The 14,851-nt window shown below is 36.9% G+C and overlaps 1 protein-coding gene across 1 annotated transcript in view; it reads left to right on the plus strand.

Annotated features, from left to right (window-relative positions):
• Positions 1-14,851, plus strand: part of PRKCH (protein kinase C eta) — a 219,740-nt gene that overhangs the window by 111,115 nt on the left and 93,774 nt on the right. Inside the window, exons 3-5 of the mRNA XM_057730683.1 lie at positions 5,217-5,367; positions 9,883-9,917; positions 13,275-13,363. Of these exons, the coding sequence (XP_057586666.1) occupies positions 5,217-5,367; positions 9,883-9,917; positions 13,275-13,363 (275 nt within the window). The remainder of the gene's footprint in view (positions 1-5,216; positions 5,368-9,882; positions 9,918-13,274; positions 13,364-14,851) is intronic.

The raw sequence follows: 14,851 nt of genomic DNA on the forward strand, positions 1-14,851 counted from the left end.
CAGCCAGCAAGAGAATGGTGACAAGGAAAGCCTTATGAAGCCATAGGGGCCCCAGTTTTCTTACATGACTTAAATTTCTCACAAATTCCGAAGTGTAGGTAAGTGTGTGTGTTTGCATTTTAAACAAAAAGAGGCATACGTGCAAGAGAATACAGAAAAGGGAAGAGTGAAATTTCGTTAAAAACAACTACGTATGAGATCTCGTGAGCTTACCTGGGATAGGAGGTGAAAGAAACATAGCCCCTAGTTTCCTGGGATAAAGGAAAAGATGGAGGTGTGCTCCCAAGTTGCTGTGAAAACAGGGGAGAAGCTTTCACTCTGATTCAGGATTTGCCTTAGGCTCTGAGGCACATGGTGAAGTCTGTTAACTAGTTTAAAAAAAAAAAAAAAACAGGAAGAACATTTCAAGAGGGGTGAAAGGCAGGAGTTGAAGGCATGAGGGGATGACCAACTTGGTGGGCAACTGCAAGTAGTTTCTTCCTATGTCCTTCTGGCTATAACAAATCATCTGGAAAATTCATAGCTCAGATTACTGCAGTGGTAATAGCTGTTGAGGGGGTAAAAAAAGGATTCAATTCGTGAAATACTGCAAGTGAGCTGTCCATTTAACCAATCTTTATAGTAGTAAGGGATTAAATAAGTAAATTATTGGCAATTAGACCCCCAGGGAGAATTTAATTTGCATTTAGAAGTGATGAGTGTTTAGTAATTCAATACAAGTTTTGGTCTGGCCAGTATTGAGCTGGGTCTTAGTTTGGTAATAATGTAGATCAGATATAGGGTGTTATCATTAGTTTAAATTTTGTCATCGGTCAACAAAGGAACATTATAATCTGTTTATTTGGTGGTTCCTAAATGGCTTCTAGAAGTGATTTCTTTTCTTATGTGACCCTTATCCAAAATTGTAAGAACCTCTCAGGAATATTAATTGTGACACTATCCCGACAGGGCTGAGGACAACGGTATATTTTCGTCTTTAGATAGATGGGAACCTGAGAATGATGGTAATTGGGCTGCTTGCCAAAGATCTTACACATACACGCATGCACACACACACGCACGTGCATACCCGTGCGCACACATATGTGCACACACACACACGTGCACACACACATGAACACAATGCACATACACGTGCACATGCACACACACGTGCACATGCACGCACACATGCATTCACGCGCACACATGCACGCACACATGCATTCACGCGCACACATGCACGCACACAGATGCACGCACACACATGCACATGCACACACACACACACTCCAAAACAATAACTGAATCAGGTACAGTTTTAACCGTGCTAGAGCCTCTATGGATTGGTATCTTAGCCACATTTATTTGGACTATTTCTGCATTTCATTCTTTGAGATTTCTAGTACTGACCCTAATTTTTACTGTTAAAAAGAATATAGCAATTGATATCTATGTAGCATACCTTCTTGCTTTCTGGTATTTTTTAAAGAAAAAAATGCTAGAAGTTTAATTGTTGCATGAAAGGAAATGCACATAGTACTTGGACAAAGGTGACAAAAACACTAACTTGATAAGATATCTGCACCCCCATGTTTCATAGCAGCATTGTTTACAATAGCTAAGATATAAAAACAATCTAAGTGTCCATCGATGGATGCATGGATAAAGAAGTTGTGAGATATATATATACAGACACAGTCACACACAATGGAATATTAGTCAGCTGTAAAAAATGAGGAAATCTTACCAGTTACATCAACATGGATGGACCCTGAAGGCATTATGCTAAATGAAATGTCAGACAGAGAAAGAGAAATACTATATGATCTAAAAAACAAAACAACCAATTCACAGAAAAAAGAGATCAGATTTGTGGTTACCTGAGGCCGGGTGTATGGGGAGGAGGAGGAATTAGAGGAAGGTGGTTAAAGGTATAAACATTCAGTTATAAATTAAGTGTGTCCTAGGGATGTAATGTAAACAACATGATGACCACAGCTAACACTGCTGTATGATATGTAGGGAAGTTGAGAATAAATCCTGTGTTCTCATCACAAGGGGAAAATATATATTTCCTTTTCTTCTTTCTTTGTATTGTATCTTATATGAGAAGACTGTTAGCTGAACCTATTGTGGTAATCATTTCAGTTTTTGTAAATGAAACCATCATGCTGGCACACCTTAAACTTATACAGTGATGTTATGTCAATTATTTCTCAATAAAACTGGACAAAACATTTTGACAGGTGTTGTCAAATTGGTCACCAAAAGAAATCATTCTTGAAATAGCTACATGTGTTGAATGTGACCATGTGCCTATCTCTGCACAAAACCTTCCTGATGCATTACCTCATTCAGTCCTTGGAAGAAACCTAGGAAGAAGGCACTACCTGGTTTATAGATGAGAACACTGAGGCTTAGCAGGATAAATACAGCCAGAGGATGGTGCGGCCAAGACTGGAGACCAGTTTATTCTCCTATGAGCAGAGGCTGGAGGTTCCTGTTTCCCTACATTGTTGTAAGAATGGACATGTTGACCATCTTTATAAGTATTTGCCAACTTCAGAGGTAAAATGTCATTTACCTGGCAGTTCTTACATGTCTATCTTGGATAGGATTGGACATCTGGGCATGCTTATTGTCTATTTGCATTTATAATTTTATGAATTGCCTGTTCACTTCCTCTGCCCCCTTTTTTACTAGACTGTTTATCCTCTTTTCTTAATGATTTATACATATTATAAATGGTAACACTTGTTATGTGTTGCGAGTCCTTTTCTCCCCAGTTTGTTTGTTTCAACTTTGTTTTGTGTCTATTGACAAGTAGGACTTTAAATTTCACAGGTTGCAAATCTGTGGATCTTTTATGGCTGTAGCAGTTTGTTATTCTAATCCCATCCTAAGAGTATTTTTTTCCCCATGTTTTCTTTCTTTCTGTAATTTCCATCTTAACATTTGTCTGAGTGTAAGGAGTGAGGTAAAGATATTTTCCAAGAGGCTACCTAGTTGTCTAAACACCATTTGTTGAATAATCCATCTTTTCCCACTGATTTGAACCATATGTTCTTTCAGCCAAATTGATTTCTAGTTTTGGACTCTTCTTGAGGGGATAGAGCACTGTTTAAATTATTGTAACTTTATAATGTATTTTAACATGCAGAGCAGGTCCCCCCTCACTGAAACTTTTGGACAGTTTTTAAATATTTATGGTACCAAATAAACTTTGAAAAAAATGTCAAGTTTAAAAATATCCTTTGGGAAAGTTGATTGAGATTTTGTTGAATTTAGAGATTAGAAAAAATTGACAACTTTACAGTATTGAGTGTTCCAATTTAAGAACTTCATTTGTACATATCTTTTCATATTCCAGTAGGTTTTATAGTCTTTTTTCATATAAATCTTGCACTTCAGATAAATTATTTCCTAGATAGTTTGTTTTTCGTAGCTGTATGAATGGGATTTTAAAAATTATTCTAATTGGTTCTTTTGATATACTAAATACCTTGACTTTTTTTTAATAAGTTTATTTATTCATGTTTTTATTGTCTGTATTGGGTCTTCATTGCTGCACACGGGCTTTCTCTAGTTGCTGCGAGCAGGGGCTACTCTTCATTGTGGTGTACAGGCTCCTCATTGTGGTGGCTTCTCTTGTTGCAGAGCACGGGCCCAAGGCACGTGGGCTTCAGTAGTTGTGGTACATGGGCTCAATAGTTGTGGCGCACGGGCTTAGTTGCTCCGCAACATGTGGGATCTTCCTGGGGCAGGGAGTGAACCTATGTCCCCTGTACTGGCAGGTGGATTCTAACCACTGTACCACCTAGGAAGTCCAAAATACCTTGACTTTTAATGATTTACTGTTGTCCATCATACTGAACTCATTTTTTAATAGGTTATGCTGAATTCTCCTGAGCTTTCTAGTCATACATTAAACAACTTCACATAATGGTATCTTTGCAACATTTTCCTAATAGTTTGATCTTTTGTTTTCATTTCTAACAATTTTGGTGAGTACTTTCAGAATAATATTAAATAATAGTGGTGATAATTGGTCTTATTATTCTTAACTGTCACAGGAATTTTTTAAAAAATTTACCATTCAGCTTGATGCTTTTGACCTGTGAAATCATGTGTTAGTCATGTTAAGAAGACAATCTTCCAGTCTTTTCAAAAGAATTTTTTATTGGATTACAAGTTAAATTTTATCAAAAGTCTTTTCAACATCTATTGAAACTGTCATACTTATTCTTTTACCTATTAATAGAATAAGATGTAACAGATTTTGTAATAATATGCTCATAGTTATGCTTCTGAGCAAATTCCCACTTGGTCACAGTGAGTTTTTCTTTTAAGATAATTCTGGGTAGTATAGAAGTTCCTGATTATTTGAGTATAATTGTCTATATAAAATGAATCCTTCAAAATTAGAGGTAATCCTTTAAAAAACTTTACCAATTCCTTCTAAAAAATTATACTATTTGATTTATGTAATTCTTAGTTAATTTTGATCATTATATTTACATGGAAATCTCCTATTTCTTCCAGGTTTTAAAAGTTATTAGCAGATTTTTCTTGCATGATTCCTTTACTTTCCTTTGGAGCAGTGATTCATTTAAAAGCATTATTGAAGAAGGAATTTTATCATCACAGGCCTATGCTGGAAAAGTTCTAGAATAGTTAAGTGAAAGACACTTACCATCTTTAAATAGTGCCCAGTTTTCAGTCTTCAGACTAGAAGCCACTATTTGTAAAATGTGAGATCAGAAAAGGAACTCTGAGTGTATTCCCAGTTGATTTCTACCTATTCCACGTTAACAGAGGTGGTGCTGGAACTGTTGCTTTTGGGCAGGGCTCTCACTGTGTTGGGGGCAGTTCCCTCACTAAGTTTGTGAGGACACCAGAGTGAAAGGGGAGTAATGAGGAGCCCTGTTTGCCAGCCAGATCCTGTAGCCAGTTGGTGAACCTGAGGTCCCAGGCAGCGGGACAGGGACTGTGAGACCATGCTGCTGTCACATACCAGAGCATCGGAACCCCGGAGAACCCGTGCTCTGTGCTGGGCACACTGGCCCAAGATAGCCAGTTATAACCAGTCACTTGGGACTCTCAGGGCTCACATATGTCTAACAAAGCATGATGATTTTCTGGGGTGTTTTGCATCTTGAAGAAAGAAAAAAATAATTTGGGGAGCAGGTAGATTCATTACACGTTATTCTTTTTTCCCTTCTCTTAATACACAGCTACTCTCCAGAGAGACCGAATCTTCAAACATTTTACCAGGAAGCGCCAAAGGGCTATGCGAAGGCGAGTCCACCAGATCAACGGACACAAGTTCATGGCCACATACCTGAGACAGCCCACCTACTGCTCTCATTGCAGGGAGTTTATCTGGTAAGAGGCTCCCTGGCTTCTCTCCTCCCAAAAGCTGAGATTTCCTTTGGTTGTGTGTGATTTCAGGAGAAAACATGATCATTAAGAACTGTTTTAGAATCTGATTTTTTCTCCCTTATTCTAACATGTTGACCTAGAAATTTTAATCCCTGAGAAAAAATTGACACAATTTACAGATTAAGTTTTATACGTTATTTCTTTTGCCAAAAAGGTAAAAGTGCTAATGAATCATGAACTGGTTAAAAAGCACTAATTAGAAAGGCTAATCAATTAATAAATGATCTACCCCTGAGGAGGAAAGAAGTAGCAGCAGTATTTCTCTAAGAAGGCATGAATCACATGATGATTTATGGAAATTGTTGCAAGTAAACTAAGTACACAGTCGTCTTCAGCTTTATGGTATGTAGCCAAAGGTAATAGCTTTCAGTAATCATATACTATAATCCCTGGCATTTAAAAATTAAGATAATTAATAGTTGAGAAATTCTAGATGATTTGGTATACATGTCACTAAAGCTTAAGTCTAAGTGGCAAATCTATAATGTAAAATAAATTTAAGTAATAGTTATCTTCAATTAGAGGCAACATTAAACATATTTATTTGCAAAGAGAAGGAAGAAATACCCTCAAGTGCACAAAACATACACATATACACCCTTCTCAGGAGGAGGACACACACTCTGATATCTGCATCATAAAAGGAGATCTATGTTTTTATTGCAAACATAAGGCAGAAACACTTGGTTCAGATTCATTTCTGAGTATTGATCAATTACTTTGTATTTTGTGGGGGGTTTTGTGATTACTTTGGATTTTATACCTTTCAGCAGTCAGAATCCAGGCTTAGTTTTTTGTTTCTGGCCTTTTAAATCAAGAATAGGGTCTTGTCTATGATCCTTTTAATGTATTATTGGAGTCAGTTTGCTAGTATTTTATTGAGGATTTTCGCTTCTATATTCATCAGTGATATTGGCCTGTAATTTTCTTTTTTCTTTTTTTTTCTTTTGTGTGATATCTTTGTCTAGTTTTGGTATCAGGGTGGTGTTGGCCTCAAAGAATGAATTCGGAACTCTTCCTTCCTCTGCAATTTTTTGGAATAGTTTCAGAAGGGTAGGCTTACCTCTTCTCTAAATGTTTGGTAAAAGTCACCTGTGAAGCCATCTGATACTGAACTTTTGTTTGTTGGGAGTTTTTAAATTACTTATTCAATTTCAGTACTGGTAATTGGTTTGTTCATATTTTCTGTTTCTTCCTGGTTTAGTCTTGGGAGATTGTACCTTTCTAAGAATTTGTCCTTTTCTTCTGGGTTGTCTGTTTTATTGGCATCATAGATGCTTATAGTAGTCTCTTATGATCCTTTGTATTTCTGTGATGTCAGTGGTGACTTCTCCTTTTTCATTTCTGATTTTATTGATTTGGGCCCTCTCTCTTTTTTTCCTGGATGAATCTGGCTAAAGGTTTTTCAATTTTGTTTATCCTTTTGAAGAACCAGCTTTTAGTTTTATTGATCTTTTCTTTCTTTCTTTCTTTCTTTCTTTCTTTCTTTCTTTCTTTCTTTCTTTCTTTCTTTCTTTCTTTCTCTCTATTTCACTTATTTCTGTGCTGATCTTTATGATTTCTTTCCTTCTACTAACTTTGGGCTTGTTTGTTCTTCTTTCTCTAGTTGTTTTAGGTGTAAGGTTAGGTTGTTTATTGAGATTTTTCTTGTTTCCTGAGATAAGTTTGTATCACTACAAACTTCCCCCTTAGAAATGCTTTTGCTGTGTCCCAGAGGTTTTGGATTGTCTTGTTTTCATTTTCATTTGTCTCTAGGTATTTTTTTATTTCCTCTTTGATTTCTTCAGTGATCCGTTGGTTGTTTAGTAGCATATTGTTTAGCCTCCAAGTGTTTGTGTTTTTTGCAGTTTTTTTCTTGTAATTGACTTCTAATTTCATAGCATTTTGGTCAGAATATATGGTTGATATTTCAAGTTTCTTAAATTTACTGAGGCTCATTTTGTGGCCCAGCATGTGATCTATCCTGGAGAATGTTTCCTGTACACTTGAAATGAATGTATATTCTGCTGCTTTTGACTGAAATGCTCTATAAATATCAATTAAGTAGCTTTGGTCTAATGTGTCATTTAAGGCCTGTGTTTCCTTATTGATTTTCTGTCTGGGTGATTTTTTCATTGATGTAAATGGGGTGTTAAAGTCCCCTACTATTATTGTGTCAATATCTCCTTTTTTATCTAATATTTGCCTGATGTATTGAGGTGCTTCTAAGTTGGGTGCATATATATTTACAATTGTTATATCTTCTTTTAGGATTGATCCTTGATCATTATGTATTATCCTTCTTTGTCTTTTGTAACAGTGTTTATTTTAAAGTCTATTTTGTCTGATATAAGTATTGCTACTCCAGCTTTCTTTTGATTATTACTTGCATGGAATACCTTTTTTCATCCTCTCGCTTTCAGTCTGTGTGTGTCTTTAGATCTCAAGTGTGTCTCTTGTAGGCAGCATAGATAAGGTCTTGTTTTTGTATCCATTTATCAACTTCATTTACTAAGTGAACTAAGGCAGAAAAAGACAAATATCATATGATATCACTTATGTATGGAATCTAAAAAAATGATACAAAGGAACTTATTTACAAAACAGAAATAGACTCAAGACATAGAAAACAAACTTATGGTTACCAAAGGGGGAAAGAGGAAGCAGGGATAAATTAGGGATTTGGGATTAACATATAATTAACAGATACACATTACTGTATATAAAACAGGTAAACAACAAGGACATACTGTATAACACAGGGAACTATATTCAATATCTTGTAATAACTTATAATGGAAAAGAATGTATAGATATATATACACACACATATGGATATATATATAAAACGAATCACTTTGCTGTACACTAACACAATATTGTAAGTCAACTATGTTTCAATAAAATAAATTAAAAAAAATAAAACATTAAATTTGTACACAATAAAAAGATAAAATAAGAAAGAAAAAGAACAGAGTCTTGTCTAAACCAAAGGCCCTAAACTGTTTGTTAGTATGTATGAAGCCTAAAACTATGGTCCTTAGGAAAAGGTTCCTATTCCATTTTTTAATGAAAAAATTAGCATCTCTGGCAACTTTGAGCCCATTTTTCTTCTTTGCATGCTCCAGTTAACCATAGGCCCACCTCTCCCTGGGTTTGCCTGACCAGAAGGGTAACTGTCCATTGCTCTTTATTTCATGTCACACCATTTGGCTTCCCTCCTTTATGTGACCTGCCTGCCCCTGTAGGCATTTGTGGTGACAACCTGTGATCTCAACTAACGTTCTTAATGGAAACTTACTTCATAATGTATTCACCAAATTTTTTTCTACTAAGGAAACTTTAACTCCCACCTAACTGGCCTTGTGAAATACACAAACACACACACACACACACTTAAAATAGTGGTATATGTGTTACATATATATATGATTAAGCATATGGACGATGGCATTCAATCTCACCACCAAATAGATGTGTGAACCTAAACAAGTTATATAACCCATCAGTGTCTCCTCATTTGCAAAACAAAGACAATAATTTTATTTTGTTTACATAATAAACTTTTATATGCACTTAGAGTGCCAGGCACTGTTCTAAGTATTTTACATTATCAACTCTTTTTATCTTCATGATAATCTTATAAAGTAGGTACTGTATTACTATACCTTTTTATAGATTAAGACACAGTGGCTCAAAGAAGTTAACAACTTGCCCCAAATCACATCCAGGCCATCCGGCTTCAGGATCTGTGCTCTAGGCCATCCTGTTATGTGTGCTACTTCACAGGGCTTTTGTGAGGATTGAATGAGATGGTATGTGTCAGCTGCTTGGCCCATTGCCTGGCACGTCCTACTGGCTTAGTAAAATGTGGTCTTTGTTAATGAGAATGAGAATCATATCACCATTACCCAGAGACTGTATTAGGGAGAGACAGAGGTGGAAGCTGTGGGCATCACGGGCATATTGTGGCCACACTTCTGCTCCCTGGTGGATTCCGGGGTGATGTGGGCACAGGGAGGTGCCTCAGGTCAGGCAGCTGCAGTGGACTCACCTGCAACATCCATATGTATATCTGCATGTTTACTTCACCTTCTGCACATCTTTACGTGTATGTGAGAGAAAATGATCAATAAGGCAGTAAACTGATACTTTAGGCCAAGGCTCAGTCACACACCCAGAAAAGGGTTTATTTTCACTGAGGACTTGGGGGATTGTCACTGAGTTGGGTAGAATGAGAATCACCAAACTCATGTGTTTATACGATTTGGAGCATTCTAATTCGTCAAATTCCTCCTTGTCTTGTGGTAACAAACAAGGGCTCAAAAAAGGCATTATCTCTGCTGCTTCTCTGAAATTGTATTTTTTTTATAAAGGACCAGAGGATGAAATTTGTTTTCCTTAAGTACTGTAATTATAGGAGCATTGTTGCTGAATTATTTGACTAATGGTTAATTTTTTCTCAATTGTCTTGAACAGGGGAGTATTTGGGAAGCAGGGTTATCAATGCCAAGGTAAGATAACATTTTAAAACTATGTTTAATCTTATTCCTGAGTTAAAAAGTGATTATACCAAGAGGAAACAGGATACATTCCATTAATATTTTGATAAGTAACTCTCTGTAGGTCAAATGAGACCACCATAGAATTACAACTCTTTAGTTTTGGTTAAATTTTGGCCATGTCTTTTTGTAGACAAAATAGAGGGGATGTTTTTATTCCTGAATCCAGGATACCTATATAAGTTTAGTAGTTTAAAGTTTTGTCTCTTCAGGAACATGAACGTGCTAAAGGGTAACGTGATTTTGTGAGTCTTAGAGATAAATTTTTGTTTTTTTACAATCCCTTTGTCCATAGGGGTGAGAAGTAGCACAATGCTGATTTCTCTTTGCCTGAATTGGAAATAGAAGCTATTATCCAAGCTGCTTTTTTTGACTTTCTGATTTTAGTTAAATGTGAGAATGTTCAAAGTTAGGCTGTTAATGGGCTTGTAAGTTATTTTTCATTCAGTTTATTTTGATTTTCACAATTCTAAGATAAACTCAATTTATTACTGTTCTGGCAGAATTGGAATGAAATGTAAAAGGGAGGAGTAAAAGAAGACTCCCTAATCTGGAGGTTTAGATGGGCTGGATTAGGCTTGTCTTTTATTTGGGCCTCCCTCATCGTTAGCTTGAGTGTCATTTCATGGTTTGTCCATATGGTACCTGTCTTCTTAATTTACACACTGCAGATCATTGGTAAAACAGTACTACCTATCGTAAAGTGGTAACTTATGTGTAGATAAGGAAATCCCACCTTCTCTTCTGGAGGCAGTGAAGGAAAACATTATTTCCCTTAGAAGAATGGAATAAGACATACTTTTGGATGTAATTTTGACTTTAATATGTATGAACAATTCTATTGAGTTCTCAAATTCAGAAATAACTGAATATATAATTGATATGAAAACAATAATTGACATTATGCTATTAATTTCTGCCCCAAATGAGAGCATAGTTCATAGATTAGAATCAATGTCACTTCTTGGCTTGGACATCTCCAGCACAGGGGTATGCTCTGCCCATCTTCTGCATACAAAGATAACTTGAAAATCTCTTGATAAACAAGATTACATTTTTAAGTTTAAAAATACACGATTTGTGATGTATCTGTTGTTATTTTAATTTATTTCTTCTACTATGGCCTGTAGTGCCAGGATAGTTGAAGAGCTGATTTTCAGGGCCACCTGCTCTTAAAAGATAAGGAAAGAACATTGGTGAGAAGACATGAGGACACTAATTTGTTGACATCTTGCGAAGGGATATAAAACCACATGCCTAGTTGGAGAAATATACCAATCATGCTAAAATTAATCAAAAGCAAACAAAGCAGGTTTCAGAATAAGTAAAGCTATAAAGGATAAGGAAGGGCATTAGTAATGATAAAAGGGGTCAGTTCTCCAAGAAGACAAAAATCTTTAACGTATATGCACCTAATAACAGTGCATCAAAATACTTAAGGCAAAAACTGGTAGAACTTCAAGGAGATATAAACAAATCCACTATTATAGTTGGAAACTTCAATATCGCAGCAATCGATAAATCCAACAGGCAGAAAGTCAGTAAGAATGTAGTTGACCTACACAGTACTATCACAACTTGATCAAACTGACATTTATAGAATACTCCATCTAAGAGCAGCAGAACACACTTTCTTCTCAAGCTTACTATGAACATACCAACATAGACCACATTCTGGGACATAAGACAAACCATAACAAATATAAAAGAATAGAAAGAAAAAGTATCTTCTCAGACCATGGTGGAATTAAACTAGAAAGCAGTAACAGAAAGATAGCTCAAATACCTCCAAATATTTGGAGATTAAGCTGTATATTCTAAATAGCACATGGGTCAAATAAGACTCAAGAGGAAATTAAAAATGTTTTAAATCAAATGAAAATACAACTTATCAAAATTTTTGGGAGGCAGTGAAAGCAGTGCTCAGAGGAAAATTTATAGTATTAAATGCATATATTAAAAAAGAAGAAAGGTCTAAAATCAATAATCTAAGTTTCCATCTTGGAAAGGAGAGAAATTTAAGTCTAAAGTGAGCAGCAGAAAATAAATTAAAAAAATAGAGTGGAAAACAGTGAAATTGAAATTAGGAAAACAATAAAGAAAATCCACTAAACCAAAAGCTAGTTCCCTGAAAATATCAAGAAAATTGATAAACCTATAGCCAAGCTGACTGAAAAAAGCAAGTGCCTTGGAATAAAAGATTTTTCTGTGTGAAGGATTTCCTCATATAAAAAGACCAGTTCTCTGGGCATTTTCAACTTGGTTCTCCTGAGAATTCAACCTGATGAAAGCTAGATTTGTTTCAGATTAAAGTGCTATTTGCTGACATGTCATCTGTCCTTATGTATTTAATACTAGAAGCTTCTATATGTCTTGAAAGATCTTTAAAATGATGTGTATTTTCATATTGCTTCATTGCGCATGTTCATCCTTTAATGGAAACTGGACTCTGTCTGCACTTTATCAGTTATCTAAATGAAAATGAAAAAAAAATATTATTTAAAAAGTTCTAACTGTTCAAACAATTGACTGAGTCATCCTACAAACACTTAATGGATGCCTACTTTGTTTGTCATCATGCTGGCTGGGAATCCTGAGGACATTAGAGGCTGCATGTGGAAGATTTTAAATGAGAGGGGCCAGCTAGAGGTTGTAGAAGACCAGAGGAGGGAGAGAGTTTTAGTCTAGAAGGGGAGCCATGGAGAGTGTATTTTCATAGAAGAGACATTTTTTTAAAGTCATGTCTTCTTATAAAGTTAAGGTTTAGTTAAGTGATAGGAAAGGAAGATATCCCAGGGATTGAGAGGGACCTGGACAGTGTGCTGGGGAGGGTGAAGAGATGCTCCAGGAAGAGCACCTAGTCTAGTTTTCAATGGAACAAAAAGCCCCCAGAGAAGAAAGGTGACAGGTGAGCCTAGGGTAGGCTTGGGAGAGCCTGAAACCCATCTGGGAAATTTCACCTCTAGTTTGACTGACAGTGAGATGCTATTGAATCCTTTAGATCATGGGGCTGAGGTGACCAGAATAATACTGTGAGATGCTTCCCCTGGAGGTGGGGGCAGGAAGGATTAAAGCCAGGAAGGATGACGTTAGTTCCGGACTTGAGTATGAATAGTTCAAGCGTGAGCAAAGGCCTGAGTTAGGATGATGGTAAGGAATATAGGAAGGATGGGCACACTGGCTGCCACCAGGTGGGCCCAGCATCTAAATCAAGCCATGCTGGCATGGCACAGCCTTGGTCAACTCTGCTGAAACGGGCTAGACTGTCAGCCTCCGATAAACATATAATCGCTGGATTTAATTTCCTAGTGTGCACCTGTGTCGTCCACAAGCGCTGCCATCATCTAATTGTTACAGCCTGCACTTGCCAAAACAATATTAACAAAGTGGATTCAAAGGTAAGATAGCAGTTTGCTGATTAAGTGCCTACACGAGCTCATGTGTGCACATCGTCTCTGCCTCTCTCACTCGCTCTCTCTGTGCTTCTGTCTCTCTCCCCCCACCCCCACTGTCTTTTTCTTCCTCCCTTTCATTCCCACTTCCCTTCCATACTCTTTGAAGCCAATGGTGGTATCAGAATTGAAATTTCTCTTTTTTATATTATGGCATTTGTATTTCTATACTTGCATAGCTTGACCAGTCCTTGAGGTGACTCTGTTAGTGATCAGCTGGGTAAAAGCTCTAGGGATCAGTTCTACTAATTTGAAGAGAAGTTTAGAATCATGAAAACTTCCCTGAGCTTGGCATCAGATGACAGGGATTTGAATGTAGGATCCAGCCTCTGCTAGCTAGCTTCTCTCTCAGCCTCAAACTTAAAATAGGATCAATACTACAAGATAGAACTGATATAAGTATGTTGTTAACTGTAAATTGCACTTCCTAAATAAAGTGACTTTTGACCCCCTCTAGCCTCTCAAGGAATTTCAGGGAGGATCTGTATCTATATATAAAGGCTTGAACTTCACTCTTGCCACTAGCATTGCATCCAGCTGAGGTGGGCATACATTCTAAATTCTGGAGGTAGAAGGCAGGTAGAGTATCACCAACAGTTAGGAGTGGATTTACACATGCATTGAAGAGTCTAACTCTGGAACTGGGTGGTTCTTTACAGAATACAGCCAGGATTGCTATAGAGTACATGTACATGTGTACTTTCTTTTTTAAGAAAGAGGCCAGAAAAGTTTCAAGAGGAGTAATATTGCCCCACTCCTTGTTATGTGTGGCTCTGTTGTTGTTGCTTCAAACCGTGATGTAGGCTATAGAGCATATACCTAATCGAATTATTTACTGGAAACAGGATGTGAGATTACACCTGATCCCAAGAAGTGATCATCTATGAGATAAAAGCAGAATCTTCGCACTCATATCAAAATACAAAGACAGCCAGAGGCTGGAAGAGCTGAATAAGATCACCAGTTGACTGTCACTTTGGAATGAATTCCTTCTGTGGTTCCCTGTCCCCTGGGTGTCACCTCCTGGCCCTGTCCTCCTGACACAATTTCTGGAAGAACTTGTAGTGATAGCAAGTGTATGTAGTCTATAAAAGACTTGTTGAATCCTGAAGTTAAAAGGTTCTAGGAAATAGACATGGGTGTGAGGACACAGGCTGGGAGAGAAACACAGCTTGAATATAAAAGGTGAAATGAATATTTAAATTTCTATTCATCTCCCAAGATGGTGGACAGCCTAAGAGGCGCCACATGTGTCTGTCCAGCCTTGCTCACTAGAAAATGTACTTAGTCTGCGTGGTAAGGCCTGCGTAATTCATCGAGGCTGAGCAGTAATAATATACCCATGTCAGGTGTCATAGTAACACTTTGCATTTGGTGGGCTCCTGTGACAGTTTTCGCAAAAGGTGTCGGTGTGGAATTTCAGCTCTCCTCCTG

Source organism: Hippopotamus amphibius, chromosome 4 (assembly GCF_030028045.1).
Source record: "Hippopotamus amphibius kiboko isolate mHipAmp2 chromosome 4, mHipAmp2.hap2, whole genome shotgun sequence".
Lineage (NCBI taxonomy): Eukaryota > Metazoa > Chordata > Mammalia > Artiodactyla > Hippopotamidae > Hippopotamus > Hippopotamus amphibius.